The sequence below is a fragment of the Vigna unguiculata genome, chromosome 11, assembly GCF_004118075.2.
Source record: "Vigna unguiculata cultivar IT97K-499-35 chromosome 11, ASM411807v1, whole genome shotgun sequence".
Taxonomy (NCBI): Eukaryota; Viridiplantae; Streptophyta; class Magnoliopsida; order Fabales; family Fabaceae; genus Vigna; species Vigna unguiculata.
In genome coordinates, this window is record NC_040289.1 from 28,638,569 (window position 1) to 28,658,397 (window position 19,829).

Here is a 19,829-nt window from a genome sequence, read left to right on the forward strand (position 1 = left end):
ATGTGTTAATTACAAAATTATTGTGTTTTATCATGATTATATTATAAATTAATAATGACTTTTATTTTTAGTGCTATTAATGTCATTGATGTCTTGGATGGTACATGCATCTTCATCCCTTATTGATTGGATTTATCCTAAGGTATGTAGTTTGCATTGAATCTATGTATATTTCAACTAAATTATCTTAGTTCTTCATATATTAATCATATAAATTTCATATATTAGTGCAATAGGCAACATGGAAGCTTTGAGAGTGCATACTACGTTATATATTGGATGTGAACCATAGTTCGTGCTAACATTGTTGATTCATGGGACGATGTAAGAGTTTCTTCGATTATTGACGTTTAACTTTGATTCCTATGATATAATATACCATAATTAATATATATTTCATATTTCAGGATTTTTAAGGTGTCGAACCATTGAGAGAAGATAAACTTGAAGAAATTCGCATGGAATGGGCAAGATAACTTTTTAGGCGAAAACATTAGTTTCCTTAGCCATTAGGAATATTTTAATTTAATGTTATTTTGTAGCTTTAACATTTAGCCAAATAGTTTTGATATGCTTTAGTACTTTATTGTACCTTAGGATAATACAATTTGAATTGTTTTGAATTTGGAATGTATTGGTCTTTTGCAGGTCATTGAATAAGTCTTAAACCCGAACCAATATTAAAAATTAAATGACGTCCTATTACATTAATTGTTACTTTAATCAAAGTAATGTTAATATCTCCCTCCTTTTGGCAACTTATTTTTTTCAATATTAAAGCGGTTCGAGTTTAAACGAGGTTATATGTTAATGTTATTACATTGGATTGTGGAATTGATATAATCTATCATGTACTTTCTACATCGCTTGATACAACATCAGTGAAAAATTCGATGTAATAGGGTCCAAATAACCGATGTAGTATCACTTTTCTGTACTAATGACTAATAAATATTTAAAGTTTAGACTTTTATATCCAAAATGGTGTTTGTACCCAATGTTTTGCCTTAAATCAATATGATGTAAAGTTGGGGGTTTATACAGGGATATTTCCTATGATTGCTTCAAGCACATTGAACTCATTATTTGGACACTGAGCGTATTTAAAATTTTGACTAACATATGATATTGATTATATATAGGGATTAGAGATGGCAAATAAACCCGTGCCTGTGGGTATCACCCGAACCCGTCCCCGTTTTGACGGGGAATCCTCGCTTTGACTGGGTATGGGTATGGGTATGGGTAATACCCGAAATTTTCAACTGGGGATGGGGATGGGGATGGGGATATATATATACCCGCCCAAATACCCGTCCCCGCTTAAATTACTAAACTATTTATAATTTATTAAATAATCTAAAAAATATATATAAATAAATAATATATTTACACATAAAATATAATATAATATAATATAATATAATATAGTATATATACATATAAATAAAATATACTTATATATATATATATATATATATATATATATATATATTTACACATATAATATAATATAATATAATATAATATAATATAATATAATATATATATAATATATATACATAATAATATAATATAATATATATAATATATACGTATAAAACAAATTAATCATTTAACTAGTGAGATCTTTTATAAACAAATTTATAACATTACAAATTTATAAAAATTTAAAAGAAATATATATATATATATATATATATATATATATATATAAAAGCATAAAATATCTACGCATATACATATAATATATATACATAATAATATAATATATATTATTATATTTATATTATTATATAATATAATATAATATATACTTAAAATAAATATATATCTATAAAATATATATATATATATATATATATATATATATATATATATATATATATATATATATATAAACATAAGATATCCACACATATAATATATATACATAGTAATAATAATATAATATATAATATAATATAATATATATAAATAATTATATATATATATAAACATAAGATATCCACACATATAATATATATATACATAGTAATATAATATATAATATAATATAATATAATATAATATATATATATATATATATATATAACATATTTCTCATTCTCTTTGTTTTTTGTTATACACTTTGTTTACTCTCTCAATTGTCTGGTTTGTTTTTCAAGATTTAATTTTGAAGTTAATTTTTCTTCTTCTTATTACATAATTTTTACTCTCTGTACATGGTTATGTTCAAATAGGTGTTCCTCAATTTCATTCTATGAAATAATTTTTAGGTTACACATTTGATTATCTTTATTTATTTATTTATTTTCATGAAAATGTTTGACTCTTATTTTGTAGCTCTTCTTTTTGTTACTTTGGTTATACACTTTTTTACTCTCTTTTAATTGTTTGACTTGTTCTTTAAGGTTTAAGCAGATCTTCAAGGTACTTTTCCTTTTATCATAATCTTAATTATACATTTTTTTTTCCGTTATGTTATGTTCAAATGGATATTCTCAAATTTGGGTCACACATTTAATTATCTTTACTCCTTTATGATAATTTTATTTATTATTTATTTTTTGTTTCATGATAATGTTTAATTCTCAATTTTAAGTGCTCAATTGCATAAATCCTTAATTTAATTCAAGATCAAAAGATGAAGAATCTATGTTTAAATTTGAATTATTATTAATTTAATTTTGTTATTTGTGCTATTTCGTTTAAGTGGTATAATATAAATTTTTAATAGTATAAAAAATATTTGAAATATTTTTAAACTTGATTATTGGTTTTCCTTTTATATTTTGTTAAAAAAGAAATTAACCTTTTTACTTTGTTTGATTTTTTTTTGTTACGTATGTTAGTTTCTAGAGAAAATGAGCACAGGAGATCAAGATTTGCAGGTACCAAGTCCACCACAGTGTTCACAACAACCAACTCCCTTTCAAAGTTCCAATAATGACAATCAATCTCCATTGAATCCATCTACGCAAACACCTTCAGAAGTTCATGATGAAATACATTCAACAACACAAGTAGAGCCTGAGAAAGGGAAATTGAAAAGTGTTGTGTGGGAACACTTTAAAAAGATAAAAGTTGATGGAAAATACAAAGCTAAATGTAACTATTGCAAGAAACTGCTTGGTGGAGAAACAAAGAATGAAACAAAGCACTTGCACCATCATACAAACATATGTATTCAAAAGAAGGCTTTAGCAAAAGGAAAAGGGGGACAAAAAACACTTTTTTCTAAGATTTCAAGTGACAAAAAGGAATTGGCTTGTGGAGCTTATAATGAAGAAAATGCCAAGAGGGAACTTGCAACAATGATTATATTGCATGAATATCCATTGTCAATAGTGGACCATATTGGTTTTATTAGATTCGTGACAACAATTCAACCATTATTTCAACTTCCTTCACGAAATACGATAAAGAAAGAGATACTCGGCATCTATGAACATGAAAAACAAGTTGTTATGAAGTTGATAGATACAAATAAAGGAAGAATAGCAATTACATCGGATATGTGGACTGCAAGCAATCAAAAGAAAGGGTATATGTCTATCACAGCTCACTATATTGATGACAATTGGACATTGCAAAATATAATTTTGAGGTACACCTTTTTTAATTTATAAATTTTCCAGTAATTTTTTTTATGCACCTCTAGAAAGATTATATGTCTTACAAAATATTGCTTAATTTATAGGTTCATTTATGTTCCCGCACCTCACACAGCTGATCGACTTTGCAATGTATTAGTTGATTGTTTGTTCGATTGGAATATTGATACAAAATTGTCTACTATCACTTTAGACAACTGCAGCACAAATGATAGCATGATTGAAAAAATTAAGGATAAGTTGAAGTTGGACACACTCATTAAGAAAGGGTCTTTACTTCATATGCGTTGTTCAGCACATATCCTTAATTTGATTGTGAAAGAAGGGTTAGCCGTCCTAAAAGAAGGGGTGGAAAAAATTCGAGAAAGTGTAGCATATTGGACAGCAACTCCTAAAAGAATGGAAAAATTTGAGGAAACAGCTAGACAATTGCGAATTTCTTTCACTAAAAAGTTAAGTTTGGATTGCCCAACTAGATGGAATTCTACTTACAAGATGCTTGATATTGCCATATGTTATAAGGATGTGTTTTTTAGGTTAAAGCAACGTGAAGCTCAATATACTTCTTTGCCAACTGATATGCAGTGGGAATTTGCAAAGGATGTTTGTCGAAGGCTAAAATTATTTAATGACATCACAGAAATCATTTCTAGCTCCAAATACCCAACTGCCAACATCTTTTTCCCAAAGATTTGTGAGATCAAGATTGCAATAAATGATTGGGTTAAATCTCCTGAGATAACCATTCAAAATATGGCAATACAAATGTTAAAGAAATTTGAAAGTTACTGGAGTGTTATTCATGATATATTGGCAATTGCTTCAGTTTTAGATCAAAGGTACAAGATGGACATGTTAGAATATTATTTTTATAAATTGTATGGTAATGATTTTGATCTGAAACTTAGTAGGATTCGTCAAATGTGCTATGATTTGGTTTTGGAATATCAATCAAAAAAGAATGAAACTTCTTCTTATAGAGCTACATCATTGGAGTTGGGAAAGGATGTTGATAATGATGCGAATGAATTTTTAGAGTTTATGGCAAAAAAGAAAAAATCTAGAACTACAGTTATGAAAACAGAGTTGGATTATTACTTAGAAGAAGATAATTTGCCGGTTACACAAGAATTTGATATCCTATCATGGTGGAAAACAAATGGGTTAAAGTTTCCAACCCTTCAAGCAATTGCAAGGGATGTTTTAGCTATTCCAATAACAACTGTAGCTTCTGAATCTGCTTTTAGTACTGGTGGTCAGATATTAACTTCTCACCGTAGTCGACTTCATCATATTACTATAGAGGCTTTGATGTGTACAAGAAGTTGGATATGAAACTCAAACCATCTAGGTAAGTTACTCAAATTTATTAATATTTTTTGTTAGTATTTTTTGTGAATTCTCATCTAATATTCTACATTTGGTGTTTGTAGGTGTTAAAAAATTAAAAGGAAAAGATGTTCTCATGAGTGAAAATGAATCTGATGAGGAAGGTACATTATATTCTAGTAATTAAAATTTTCAATTTCAATTATTATATCATATCTAATTTTTCATTTTTTTTCTATGTGTAGGTGGATCGAATGCAAATGAAACCACTGATCATTTGTAAAATTAATAAATATTTTGGTTATTATAAAATTTTAGTAATGTGTAATTTTTTAGCTTTTATATAATTATTTGAATTTTATTTAGTTGTTATTTGATACTTTAATTTGAGATTTATACTATTATAATATTTTTCTTAATATTTGACATCATGAAAATCAAAAAGAGTATGTTATTTTAATATTGAATATTTTGATAGTATCATGATTCCGTTGGTGTGATTTTTAAATTTTTTTTATAAAAAATATTTAATTGATATATGGAACAATAAAAAAATGGGTATGGGTATGGGTATAAGAAAATACCCGTTACCCGGTGGGGATGGGGATGGGTCAAAAGTTGTATATCCGTTGGGTTTGGGGATGGGGATGAATTTTTATTATGGGGATGGGGATGGGATCATGATACCCGTACTCGCCCCGCCCCGTTGCCATCCCTATTAGGGATCTAGAAATATAAATAGGAATTTGTTTTGTATTTTATGCAGCACTACAAGCGTATGAACTTGGAACAAGACACTAAGTAGTGCAATTAAAATTCTGAAGATTGGAGTCCTACATAAATCTAAAATAGTGACAAAGGCAAATGATTGACAACACCCAAGTGACCTTTTGAATTTTTTGGACTTGGATAATTTCAAAGGTGAATCATTACAAATGGAAATAAATTGTTCGTGCCAATTTGATTTCTATGTTTTCTTGTTATGTCCAACAACTTTTTTTCTTTGAATCTATATATATGTGTTGACCAAACAAGTTTGTAGTATTACACTACAAAAATATCTAATTTTAGTGGGGGCTTTTTAGTTGAGGTTTTAGGAACCTCCGATAAAATACATAATTAGGTGTGGTTTAAGAAACCCCAAGTAAGTACTTAGTTTTTTTTAAGAAACCCCAGGCAAGTATGACAACTTTTTCATGAAACCCCATAAAATTATTTTCAGCTTACCCTCTTTTATTTTTAAAACATTTTAATTTGGTTACAAACTTTTTTTTCTCTTTCTCTATGCTCTTTTCCTTTCATGGTGCTCTCAGTCCTCAAGGTAAACTCATAACTCTTTCTCATTTAATCGTCTTTTGCTTTTGATTTCATTTTTGTTCGGTGAGTTCATCAATAAACTACGTTGGTTTCATTATTATTAACAAAAGTGTTGCTTTCTGATTTCAATTTCGTGCCCTAGAAAAAGGAAGAAAAAGTAGTTGTGGCTCGTGTCCTAGGAGGAGGAAGACGTTCGTTCTTTCGATTTTATCCACAAACTGCATAGATTTCATAATTATTAAAGGGAGTATTGCTCTAGAATTTTGTGCTCTAGAGAGAGATAAACGAAGCACTTGTAGCTCGTGCCCTAAGGAGAGAAAGACGTTCGCTCTTTCGATTTCATCATTCTCCCTGCAATCTAGTAATAAACATCATTCTTCCTACTTTCAATTTCGTATTCTTGCTTTCAATTTCATCACCTCTTTCGATTTTATCTTCATGCTTTCATTTTCATATTAATTTAATTTCGCAAACTTGATGTTTGTTTCTGTGTTCGATTTACAGAGGTCTTGAAACTTGTTATTTCGGAATGTAAACCTAAGGCTAAGATTGTGGACATTTGTGGGAAAGGGGATTCTTATATTAGAGAGTAAACTTATATTTATTTATATAAGATGAAGCATTGTCTAATATTTTAACATGTGTACATGTTATCTCCTTTTTTATTTGTCTTTATATTTACAAAATTTTACTAATAGGTGTTATTTCTTGTTTCTGTAGACAAACTAGAAATGTATACAAGAACGTGAAGAGGAAGATTGAGAGAGGATTTGATTTTCCCACATGTATATCAATAAACAAAGTAGTCCATTTCTCTCCACTAGCTAGTGATGAGGCAGTGTTGGAAGAAGGTGCTTGGAAGGTCCTATCACAGGAAGGGCAACAAATGTCATTGTTGCTACAAATACTGCTGCAGAAGTGGCCTTGAGGCTTGTCAGGCCAGGAAAGAAGGTAATCAATTGTAACTGGTTTTTATTGTAGTTGCATCTTTGTAATGGGTTGATTTGTATTTTACAACATGTTGCCTTTATTGAGTGTGTACCTTTCAATGATAGTTGAAAATTCAAGTGACATGTAAAGATTAAAATTGGAGAGAAATTAGTTTGGTTTATGTATATTATTTGAAGGAATTTCATTGCTTTGTTATGTGTCTTGTTGATTTTGATCTCTAAATGATGCAAACTGTCATGAGCTATGGATAAACTCCATTGTCATAGTTACACTGAAAGATCATTTATGTTTTTTTTTATTGAAATTGTTCTATATCTCTCTAATTTCTTTGTTTAGGTTGACTTTTTATTGTCTTTTGTATCGCCCATTTGTACTATTATTAGGATAAAGATTGGTAGGCCAACAATGGAGCTGGAAAAAATAGCAACAAGGTAAGATAATATCTATTTTATTGGGTTTATACATAAAGTGCAACATTGTTTGCTTCATCCTTGATTTTTATTTCAAAGATTATTTTTGTTTTTGTTTTCTAAGAGTATTTCTACTTTTGGGCTTTTACACGGCTAAAGTACTGGCTACAATCCTTGGGAGAGCTAGTGATTGGGATGTTCTGATTGCTGGTGTTATGGTGGTTGCAATTGAGGGAATTGACATGCTAATATATAGAATGCATGCCACTGCAAGGCCCTGGAGATTGCAGTCTTTTCTACTGATGGTGAACTTCTAGAAAGCTGGCATATGCATGGGTCTCTTTGTTGACGCTTTTAAGTTAGGCAGCTAAAATCCCACAGGACTTTTCTTTTCAATTTATTGTTGTATATCACAAACTCTGGTAAGTCAATTTTATAGCACTTCTCTTCTAGTTCTTTAATAGTCATATAATTATGGCATGTGAATAATATATATGACGAATGCTTAATTAGTTTTGTTCACGGTTCACCCTTTCGCATATGTTGGGTGAAGGAGAAACTTTTTACATTTTATTCACCTTTGACAAATTAGTCGTATGTACTTTTTATTATTATTATTATTATTATTAATATTATTATTATGACAAATTTTGACATCTCATAAGATATATTTCTCTTGTTTTGAATTGTTTACTCTAAAAATAAAACTTAAGGCCTAATTTTATTTTTGGTAAGTAGTCACTTTAGTCTTTGAAAGTGGAATTTACCGTCACTTCAGTTTTTTTATTAAGTTGGTTACTTTTTTGCAATTTTGGTATTTGAATTTATTCACTTACTAAGTTATTGTCATCTTGGTTCTTCAACATAATCTTTTACTGTTATTTTAGTATTTACTAAATAAATTATTGTAATTTTAGAATGTCAATGTACCTTCTATATATCAAACATGTTCTACTAAAATAGTAAAATGTGGTTACATTCATGACTAAAGTGACATTCACAATATGTCTTAATGACCCATAACTACTCTCACACTTGGTTTATTTGGATCCCTTGGTGCCAGTCCTTCCAAAATTTATTTATCAATTCTTTATCATCATTCTTATAATGCTAACAGATTATAAATTCAAAATTACTTTCCATTTATTAATTATTTAGTAATAAAGAAAGAGTATTTGATGAAAATGGTGTGGTAAAAATAGTTTGGACAAGATTAAATAAAACTGAGACAATGATGAAAATGGTGTGATTATTGAATTGCCAGAAGTGGAGCAAACGTAACACAAGGATATAGTTTTGGTGCAGTTGAAAGTGTGAAGGCAACTAGTGACGTTAACTCTCCTATTTCTGGTAAAGTGATTGAAGTGAATGAAGATCTTAGTAGCTCTCCAGCTTTGGTGAGTTTTAACAAGATGTGTGTTGAGTTTATGTGCATTAACTAGTGATGTTAACGCTAATGTTTCTATACTTTTGTTGATTATACAGGTTCAATTGGTGAGAATTGAAGTTAACTCTGCAGAAAAAAAATTTTGTACTAATTTTGATTTTTTTTCCTATTTAATTAACTCTGTTTTTATTTTCTAGGTCAATAATATATACTAATAATCAAAACTCAGGAACAAGAAGACCACTTGTGAAGATGACTACTTAGGAAGATTAGAGATAATTAATTTGCTTTAAGGCTACTTATTTCTATACTTTTGCTTATTAAATATTTATCATAATTCGTTTTTTCAGATGTTCAAAATTTAATTTATTAGAGCATATCTACACAAACTATTTATGCAATTATAAACTAATTCTAACGTAATAAAATCATAAGACAACACCCACTCATGCAATAGTTTTTAATGATTACATGATTCATTTAAATAAGATAATAAAATGAATGAAATAAACTATGGTACAGTCAAATGTCATAATAAGCTGGCAGTAGTGGGTTTCAAACCCCAAGTAGTAATGGGGTTTCAAATCCCAAGTAGTAGTACGGGTTTGTAACTTCAAGTAGTAGCAAGGGTTTCGAAAACCTCAAGTACTAGCAAGGGTTTCGAAGCAAGGGTTTTGAAAATCTCAGGTAGTAGTGGGGGTTCAAAAACTCCAAGTAAGTTGCATTTTACCAACGTGGTGTGTGTGTGATTGTTGAGTGCATCCATAGAGGGAGAAGAACATGAGGTGCTTGGGTGTGGTGGGGCAGGAAAAGGATAGAGGTGGTGGGTGTAACATCCCGTCAGGATATTACGAATTTATAAATAAATAAATGGAATAAATAAAAAGTGTGTTTAATAATACCTCATTTTCCCAAAACACGGGAAAATTTAAAGCTTTATTAATTGAGCGGATAAATTTTAGAACGTCCATTATAAAACTAAAGCCACAATATTATCAAGTCACCCATCAGGGTTTACAAATGTTTTCAAAAACAAATAGATACATATAAAAGTTTCCCAAGTCAATCCCCTCTCCGCGACTAAGTTGCACCAGAGCCACTTGCATCACCAACATCTACTCCCGTGTACCGCGTACAAGATCATCGCCACACACACGCAGATAGGGTGAGCTTAGCAGATAAATCACATATATACAAAGCTATAAACATATATATATATATATATATATATATATATATATATATATATATATATATATATATATATATCAACATGCATACATATCACAACACTTAACTTAACTTTCCACATTGCCCTATATTTTTATTCCCGCAATCTGATGCCCAATACGTTTATTCGTGTTCTACATCGTCTGATGATTACTTCAAGGTGACTTGCTGCCATACCTATCGGCCCAACCGATAGAGCACGTGCGGGAAAAACATGCTACGGATCATACACCGCAACGCCAGGTAGAGTTCCCGTATACGAACATAGTCTTATCGTCCCAAGACTACCAAACTCGTCAGCCAACAACTGAGGAGGGCAATCTCTCTGGACCCATCCGTACTGGCCACAACCAGCACACTCACACCAGCAACACTCGCCAACCCGAGCCACAACTCAAGGGTTCCTCGTGTTCATCCGCCATCCCGAGCCACAACTCAAGAGATGCTATTCCGAGCCACAACTCAAAGAATACCACGTGCTTAACCCCCATCCCGAGCCACAACTCATGGGATGCGTTCTGAGCCACAACTCAAAGAACACAAGCAATATCACCCTTAGAGTATCACTAGACACACTGTAGATCGCAAAATCATAATCAAAACTCAAAGCTGCAGCAGTATAAATCGCCTAGCGGGGGACACGTGCCGCCAGGCGCTGCCACCTCCCAGACCGCCTGGCGGGTGTCGCGTACCGCCAGGTGCACAATGCCTTTTAAATTGTTCTCGCAACAGCGACCGGCTGGCAGAACTGCCTCTGCCGCCAAGCGCACCAAGCACTAAGACCCCTCTGTGATTCCGATACCGCCTGGCGGTTCAGATCCCACTGCCAGGCGTCATGACAGTACAACATACTCTGGTTTTACTATTCAAGTTTAACACAATTTCTATCATATCTCCATTTGATCTATTCCCGAATTATTACTTAAATGGTTACTTACAATGATAAGGTCCAATCCTCGACATCCTAACTTGGAAGCAGCACCCATTCAGTCACAACATTAAACTCCTTCATTCTTAACTTATTAGTACTCCTAGATTCATTACACTTGAGTTATTGCCAAGTCCACTTCGCTGTTTGAGCTCTCATTCCCGATAATTGGTCAGTTCTTTAACCCCCATCCCCCCTCAACTATTGCACTATTCAGAATCACTATTACCCCACAACAAGGGAGGTCCCTATTATTTAACATCTCTCATTCCTAAGGCAATTCAACCCCCACTTGAGACTCATGCACAACTCCCTCGTCAACCTTCCCAAACATCACTAAAACTTTCCCCGGTTGATTCCAACCCTTTAGAACAGAATCCATCCTCAGCGCACAACACCTCAACCTGCAGTATCTCTACTACTACGTGAGCGCCTGGCGGCCAGCCCACGTGCCGCCGGGCGGTGCTTGCCATCTGGGTATTTCCCAGATTCTTCCCGCATCCAAAACCCCACCATTTCTCCACCTCTGCGAATTCCCAATTCACGTAATCCTGTCCAAGTACAATCACAACGACTCCATATCTTAATTATACTAATCCTTATCCCCATATCCAATTCACCACAATTCAGTTCAAATAGCCATCCAGGATAACACACCTTCAACCCTAAGCTTACACACACTGTTCCATTCAATTAAGCCCTTAATTAGGTGTCCATGCCTACTGTTGGTTAACATTATCACCCTTTACGGTTCCCCATTGAATTTTGCCCCGATTAGATTTAGCCCAGAACCCCAGAAATCCCAAAATCGGAGAAATGCCCCGCGCCGCCTGGCGATTCAACCAACCCCGCCAGGCGCTTCATCCACAAACCCAGAAATTGAAACAACCCTAAGCGTCGCCTGGCGGCCAGGAGTGTGCCGCCAGGCGGTTTCTGGAAATTTCCCAGAAACGCGGTATTCCAAGATTTTAACAGTATACAGGCACCATAAATTAACATACATCACATCACAATATTATTTGAAGCAAAAACAGCGGAGTCCAACTCCCCTAACTTGGAATTCCTTCGCTTGAGATACTCCAATGATCACTACGTCTCCCCCTTCTTGATGTGGTCACTCAAACCTCACCAGAACCTCACTCAAACCTCACCAATCTCTCTGATTTTCGTGCTCTAATTCAGGTTGCTAACGAAATTTACCTAATGGTAATTGACCTTTATGATCTGTTTTTCAGCTACCCAAGGCTGCCTCTCAACTATCTAGGGTTTTTCCCAACCTTTCATATTCAATTCACAGCCAAAATGCCAAAAATAATGTTTTTAGTTTGGTTCTCCAAGGTTTGAACCCATAACCATTCAATCACAAAGTAATTACACAACCAATTCAACCAAGTCATGTTTCATGCTTAGCAAATCCAATTCAGACATCATATCATACCAGAACATGATTACATAGATTTAAATAATAAAATAATAACACAAAAGCTAGCATACATAAGACTCGAACCCAAGTTCTCTCACACAATTTAAGTACTCTCAACCACTTGAACTAATACTTTTCCAGGTCATATCAACCATAATTTAATGTCATAATTATTTCTCCTCTCGTATTTATTAATTATTTATTTATTTAATTAATTAAATTCTACGGGTCTTACAGTGGGCTGTGGTGGTGCGGTGAAGGAGGTGGTGGCGTGTGTGGTGGGGATGAAGTCCCAAATAGTGGATATGCACACCAGTTAGCTAACCGGTGCGGTGCAAGTGTGTGTGTGGATGACACCGGTTACGTAATCAGTGCCTTGACAATGAAGGGATGACACCGGTTACGACACCGATATCGTGTGTGTTGTGTTTTTTTTTTTACTTTTTTTTAACTTTATATAAATTGTTTAAAATTTAATTGTTTAACTTTTTTTAAAATTTAATTGTATAGTTTTTTTTTTTACATTCATAAAAATTTATTTATTTTTTATTTTAAAATTCTATATAATTTTAATATTTTTTTAATTGGTATTAATTAATTATAATTATTTTTATAACATCAAATTATAAAATCATTCTCTTTTTTCATCAAGAGTATTTTGGTAACTTTCTAATTCTATCTATTTTTATAATTTATTTTATCTATCACATCAATCAAATCTTTCACTAACTTCCATAAAACTTATATCAAAATCTACTCACTTTATCTTCTAAATCTACTAAAAGAAAATCTTCACACTCTCTCCATATCCACACCCTCATTGGCCATTTGGCCATTTGAAGAAAAAAAAAAGTATGCATATATTCGAGGAATAATTGTTTTGAAGCTTTTATTGTGTGGCTCGTGGGTCCCATGATAGAGTTCACTATTTGATTGTATTCATTTTTGTGATGACTTTTATAACACATATTTTAATAACTTTTCAAATCTTTTCATTAAATTCACTTTTGTGACAACTTTTATAACAAATTTTTTAAAATTGACATTTATCATCACAAATTTTAAATTTTATGTCACAAAATATCTCGTTATTTGTAACAAATTCTTTATAATCACAAATTGTCTTCGCAAAAGATATATTTTTTTTGAGTGTGACTATTTTTTTCAACATATCCTTTTCGATAGATAAAATTGTCAAACTATATTTAAGTTTTCTTGTTAAAATGATTCCATCATAACTTTCCCAATTAATAATATTTTCAGACTATTTAACCATGATACCGAAGATCTCTAAGAAGTTTTTATTAAATTAAAGTTTGAAAAACGTATTTCGACTTAGGCACCACAATTTCCACTAACATTAATTCATCAGGCTACGTCCTTTTCTAACATCTTCAATGCAAAGGAAAAAAAAAATCTAAATCAACGTCTATTAAATTATTTTGAAAAAAAAAAATGTAAAGTTAGAAGAACATAATTCATTACCATCAAATGACTTTAACTTATTCACAACAATGCACACATATATTTGATTCTAATACAAGAACAGAAAAAATAAACTTAAACAGAAAAGGGAGATACATAACATACTATGGATAAACCTCAATGATGCTAATACAACAAGAACAGAAAAAATAGATAGTTTAGCTCTTCTCATAATCTCATTTAGCAGCAATAACACACTATGGATAAACCTCAATGATAGAAAATAAACCAATGGGAGTAATGTTATAGTTACTGAAGCCAGCAGAGAAAATTAGGTTGGCCCACTCTTTCTCATTTCTTTCTTTTGCACTGAACAGCATCATCATCTGCATATCAAGGAAAAGCTGCATTTCAGTTAATTCATGGTCTTCCTTCTTATTCTCCATCACCATGTCGATGATAATAACCCTTCCCTTGCTTGCTATTGACTCCTTGCAATTTTTCAGTATTTTTACACATTCCTCGTCCATCCAGTTATGCATTATCCACTGTGTTTTTGTCAAAGCACAAATGACACGAATCACAAAACAAAAAGGGAAAATCAATATTGTTTATATGATCCACATTTTTCTTCAAAACTCAGAACATCTTAATTTAGTTTACTTCTACGAAACTTTTGTATACTTACCCTCTAGTCCAGTTAGTTTGAAACAGTTGTTCTTTATCTTGAGTTTATAAGTTTGGATCTGTGGCAATACTTTCTGTGTGTTCTGTTTCTTCCAGATGTTACAAGTTTGTCCTTTTTTCATGGACCCTCCTTTTTTTCCTTTGCTTTTTTATTTCTTTTATTTTGTTGGTCCTTTAAATTTTTAAAGTAAAATAATGTTTTCATAATTATAAAAAAAATTCCTTTTAACTGCAACCTCAAAAGGGTTTGTTGATCCACCAGTTAGATGAATGACAAAAACCATTAAGTAATCATAAAGAGCATTTTATAGAATGTAATGAATAGTATATTTACCTTCAACATAATGGAATCTGCTGAGGGAATTGCTTGAAACATATCTCCTCCAACATATTCTATGTTCTCAGTTCCTTGCAAGTCAGCAACGACATGCGGCAGATCCAATACAGTGCACTTTAGATGTGGGAATGACTCAGCAATAACCTTAGCCATTGTCCCTGTTCCTCCTCCAACATCAACCAATGACTTTGATGCATTCAACACTCCTTCACACTTCTCAATCACTACACCAGAAACCCATTTACTGTCACTAGCCATGGCATCGTTGAAAAAGTGGTTGAACTTAGGCTCACACCTAGCAGAATCCCAAAATGTCATCCCATTTTCAGTATAAAATGGTGTAGGGTCTTCATTTGTGAACCAAGTAGAGAGTTGATACCATGGATTAATATAAACTGGATCAACTATGAGTTGTAACAAAGATGTCATGCTGGAGGGATGGTCCTTTAGGAGTAATTTAGATGCATCAGTTAGCACATACAACACTTCACTCTCATTTGGGGTGCCATGGTGTTCAGAGAAGAAACCGGAATGAGTCAAAATTCTCATCAAACGGCTGATAAAGGAAGTCTTGGAAGGGTGGATTGGTAATGAAGCAATGAGTTGTGAGAGTGGCATAGGTTGGCCATAGTTGTGTATGATATCTGCTATGCCCAACTCAGTAGCACACTTAAGAGACAAAGAGTTTATGAATTTGAAAATATGGTTCCAGACATGGGTTTGAGCTCGAAGCAATTGTGAAACATTATCTCCACCCTGGGTTTCCATGAATAATTTGGTAGTTTGTGTGTTATAAAATCTCATATAAGCTCTGTTTTTATAACGACAAGGTGTGCTACATAAATATCTTCGTGTTTTCTTGCTTCTAATATTATCTTGAATAAAAATGATATTTTTATAACCACTTTTTATTTAATAGTTAGTAGCTAAGTTTTTTTATAATTAAATATAGTGAAAGATATAAATATAAATTTTAGAATGAAATAATAATAATAATATACATAATTGCGTACTAATGATATGGAAAATCCATAATATTTAGAAATGTGGTTCATATAGTACCTGATTTATATATCCATATAACACCGATGCAACAAAGATTTTGGCATCAATTATTTTCAAAATTATATTTTAGTTTCTGAATCAAAACATATATTAGGATAGGGAAAATAAAGGTTGGCCCATAATTCTACGGATAGGGGTGGAACTGCGACTCCCAAAAATTATTTGGATTTTATTTTGTATATATATTTATATATTATTTATATTAAGTTTATATTATAAAAAATTACAATAAAAGATAAAATATAAAGTTTAAAGGAAACATTGATTTATAAGAGAGATTATGACTTTTTTTTTTAGTTATAAAATTTTTCCACTAGGTGAATTTTGAGAAATAAATATAAAGACATAGATTGAAAAACAGAGATTGGAGAACATATAGATTGAGATTAAAGTATACATTCTCGCATGATTTTTCATATATTAAGGTTATTATTTTATTATGATTTATGTATATTAGATTTGTGATTTTTGTTAGGATGTTTCTTCCAAATTAGTTTATCTCAAATTAGTATAAACCCTAAGTATGATTTTATAGATTCTGAAATTGATAAATAAAATTTTATATTTTTTTAAATAGGTAAGAGGTGAAAAATTTATATTAAAAATATTATGATAAAGACTAAAAAAATTAACTTTTTTTAATAAAAAAATTTGTGATAAAAATGAAAAAATGCATCTACCCTAAATAAATTTCATGAGAACGCAATTTAGTAGTTACATGTTAAACCTTTTTAACACCGATCATTATACGAGAGTATTTTGTTAAAGAATTGGGTTTTTACTGACATAATCAACATCTGCTCGTGATGTTTGAACCGGCATCCAGTTCTGTGACGCGGGCATCATCACATGCTATAACCTGACAATAACCTAACACCTCATTGGCAGTTTTCACAAATTTAATGCAAGGTGCCCCAATTGTGTCTGTCTAACTGGAGGTACCCATAAACGCACTGACTCAACTGTCCAATTTTATTTGAAGAATTAATCATTTCAAGAAAAGTAATCATCAATTTGCTCGATTATTTTTATACGAAAAATATATTTTTTTGACAGTTTTCTTTTAATAAAATTAAAAAAAATCATAAATAAAATTAAATAGATTAATTTCTTTTAATCAAAATAAAATATTATGTGTTTTATCATATTAAGATTTGTTAAAATTTGTTAACTTTTTTTTGTCAAACCATCATTTTTCTTTTCATATAGTAGCAAGCTTCCATTTCTTTTACTTCTTATATTGTCCTATAATTTATAATTGGATAATTATATTTTGATCTAGTGTTGCCCTCATTAGAGATAAAAAAACTTGCTCTTGGTTCCTTGAGTCAAAAACGGACTGAATACAACTTGGTGAAGTACCATGGCACATTGATGAAAATCTGAAACCAAAGTAGTGAAATTCCCATCACACAAAAACTAAAAGTTATAGATAACATTACAAAAATAACAAGCAAAGAACCAACGACCTGTGTGGATAAGCACACATAATAAAATGAACTAAACTTCTATATTAAATTAAAACTAACTTGAAAAAAATTGAAGATTTAAGCAAAAGTTAATTCATACAATTTTTTTCAAAGATTTTAAATGCCAGTCGAAGTTTCTCCCCATTCCTTAATAATAGAAATAAATGCAACTTATGCAGTCACAATTGTGGTAAAATCATTGACATTTATCATAATTACATTCATGAACCAACTTTAAGATCTTGGTTTCCGTTCTTTTACATAGAAGTTTCATTTATTCTATTTTTTGTTTGCATGCTACAAAACAGAATTATATACACCGGCTTCTTCAATAAATTAGTGGCTTGCTTCTCCAAAATCAAATTGCAAGAAACCTCATTAGCTACCTTTAACATAGTCTCCCCTTTCAATCACATTTTTTAGTCACCAACACCACACCTCGAACAAAGAACTTGTTTAATAAAACACAAGCCACTCTAACTAACAAAATGGTGGTTAGTTTCCGATAGTCATGGATTTCCAAGTAGAACTAGTAGAAAACAAAGAAATATAGAAAGAATGAGATTCTATATTATTGAGTGTGTATGAAATGTTAAAAGATGTGTGATTTATACACACAAAGTTGATTCTAAGAGTCAAAAGTAAATGAACCTAAAACATGGACCTATGCCAACATCTCCCTCAAACTCACAATGCTACAGCTAAATGTATTGAGAGTTTGTCAAATATAAAACGAAAGTGTAAAACGGAGTGCGAGTTAATAAATATATCCGCAATCTTTAGAGTTAAAGAACAAATGTTAAAGATATAGTTTCAAGTTAAAGATGATAACGAGTAAAATGACAATTTATTTCAATATGCTTGGTTCGGTCATGTAAAATAGAGTTGTGAGCAATATGAATAATACTTTTATTGTCGCAATGTAGAGGCGTAGGATGTTTCAAATAGACACTCATGGCGCGGTACTTAGCTTTTGTGGACGTTCGAGATGTAACATCTTGTTTATGCTCTTCCATGATATAAGTGAATCACTAAGAAAAATACACCAACCAGTAGTGGATTTTCGATCAATAGGATCACCATTCCAATTTGTATTACAATAGGCACGCAAGTCTGAAGACGACTTAGAAGAAAGCAAAAGAGGTTGAAACTGAGTGCCCCGAAGATACTTAAGAATACGAAGAACAACACCCCAATAAAATGTTGTGGGAGCTGAAAAAAACTGACTAAAAACATGAACAACATGTGCAATGTCTAAATGAGTCACAATAAGATAAACCAGACTCCTAACAATAGTTCGATATAAAGTAGAATTAGTGAAAGAACACCATCATATGGGGAATATCATACACTTGTCTCAAGAAGAGTATCAACAATGTTGTTGTCAGTTAGCTGAGCACACTCAAATAGGTTAGCAATATACTTGGACTGAGACAAAAGATAACCTTTGGGAGAAGAAGCAACCTCGATACCCAAAAAGTAACGTAGTACACCTAAATCATTCATAGCAAAATGATAGGATAATTCAGTTTTTAAAGATGCAATTCCATCAACATCATCACTTTTGTAATAATCATATCATCGACATATAAGGATATCAAAATACGTCATGCATTGGTGACCAATAATGCATACTCATGATTACTAGCAACAAAACCAAGAGAGACAATTACTGTAGAAAACTTGTGAAACCAAGCACGAAGTGCCTGTTTAAGATTATCTAGGGCTTTTTAAAGTTTGCAAACTTCACTAGATTTGTGAGAGACACTTGGTGGTGGAATCATGTAGATCCCCATTCAAAAGGCATTCTTCACATTAATTTGAAAAATATTACATTGAAAAATAGAAGATAAACAATCAAGGTACGAACAATAGTCATCTTTGCCACATGAGAAAATGTCTCCTCATAATCCATGTCATACTCTTGGGTATTTCCTTTAGCAACAAGTCTAGCTTTATACCTTTCAACTAAACCATCTAATTTTGTCTTGATTTTGTATACCCAACGAGATCCAATAGGACATTTTCCTATTGGTAATGGAACTAGGTCCCATGTATAAGTCTGATGTAGTGTAGTAAGTTCCTCAACCATAGCATTATGCCATAGTGGATCACAAACAACCAATCTAGAGGATGAAGGCTCATGAAGACGGTGAATAAAGGCAATCAACAAATGAACCAGAATAAGAGTAATAAACAAAATATGGTAGTTGAGTAGACTTATGCTTATGACTAGGTTGAATAGGTGGTAGAA

The 19,829-nt window shown here is 31.6% G+C and overlaps 1 protein-coding gene and 1 long non-coding RNA gene across 5 annotated transcripts; one reads left to right on the forward strand and one right to left on the reverse strand.

The window, feature by feature from the left end:
• The first annotated feature begins 6,132 nt into the window (after positions 1 to 6,132).
• Positions 6,133 to 9,307, forward strand: LOC114170614. 4 transcript variants are annotated; one of them, XR_003601107.1, is made up of 9 exons: positions 6,133 to 6,267; positions 6,406 to 6,624; positions 6,768 to 6,852; positions 6,984 to 7,214; positions 7,598 to 7,645; positions 7,784 to 8,046; positions 8,889 to 9,021; positions 9,110 to 9,118; positions 9,209 to 9,307. It is a non-coding gene; the product is annotated as an uncharacterized LOC114170614 (long non-coding RNA). The 4 variants fall into 4 exon arrangements; XR_003601108.1 differs by lacking the exon at positions 6,768 to 6,852 and having other exon boundaries at positions 7,551 to 7,645; XR_003601105.1 differs by lacking the exon at positions 6,768 to 6,852.
• A 4,743-nt stretch (positions 9,308 to 14,050) lies between these two features.
• On the reverse strand, positions 14,051 to 15,824 carry LOC114168914 (probable O-methyltransferase 3). The gene is made up of 2 exons (XM_028053887.1): positions 15,039 to 15,824; positions 14,051 to 14,565 (listed from the first exon to the last, which is right to left on the reverse strand). The coding sequence occupies exons 1-2, from the start codon at positions 15,807 to 15,809 to the stop codon at positions 14,275 to 14,277; spliced, it is 1,062 nt and encodes a 353-aa protein (XP_027909688.1). The 5' UTR covers positions 15,810 to 15,824; the 3' UTR covers positions 14,051 to 14,274.
• Between the last annotated feature and the right edge of the window lie 4,005 nt (positions 15,825 to 19,829).

Coding starts and splice junctions, on each gene's coding strand:
- LOC114168914 (XM_028053887.1), bottom strand. CDS start 15,809: ATGGAAACCCAGGGTGGAGATAATGTTTCACAATTGCTTCGAGCTCAA. Junction 14,566..15,038: donor CAGATTCCATTATGTTGAAG/GTAAATATACTA, acceptor ACAAAAACACAG/TGGATAATGCATAACTGGAT.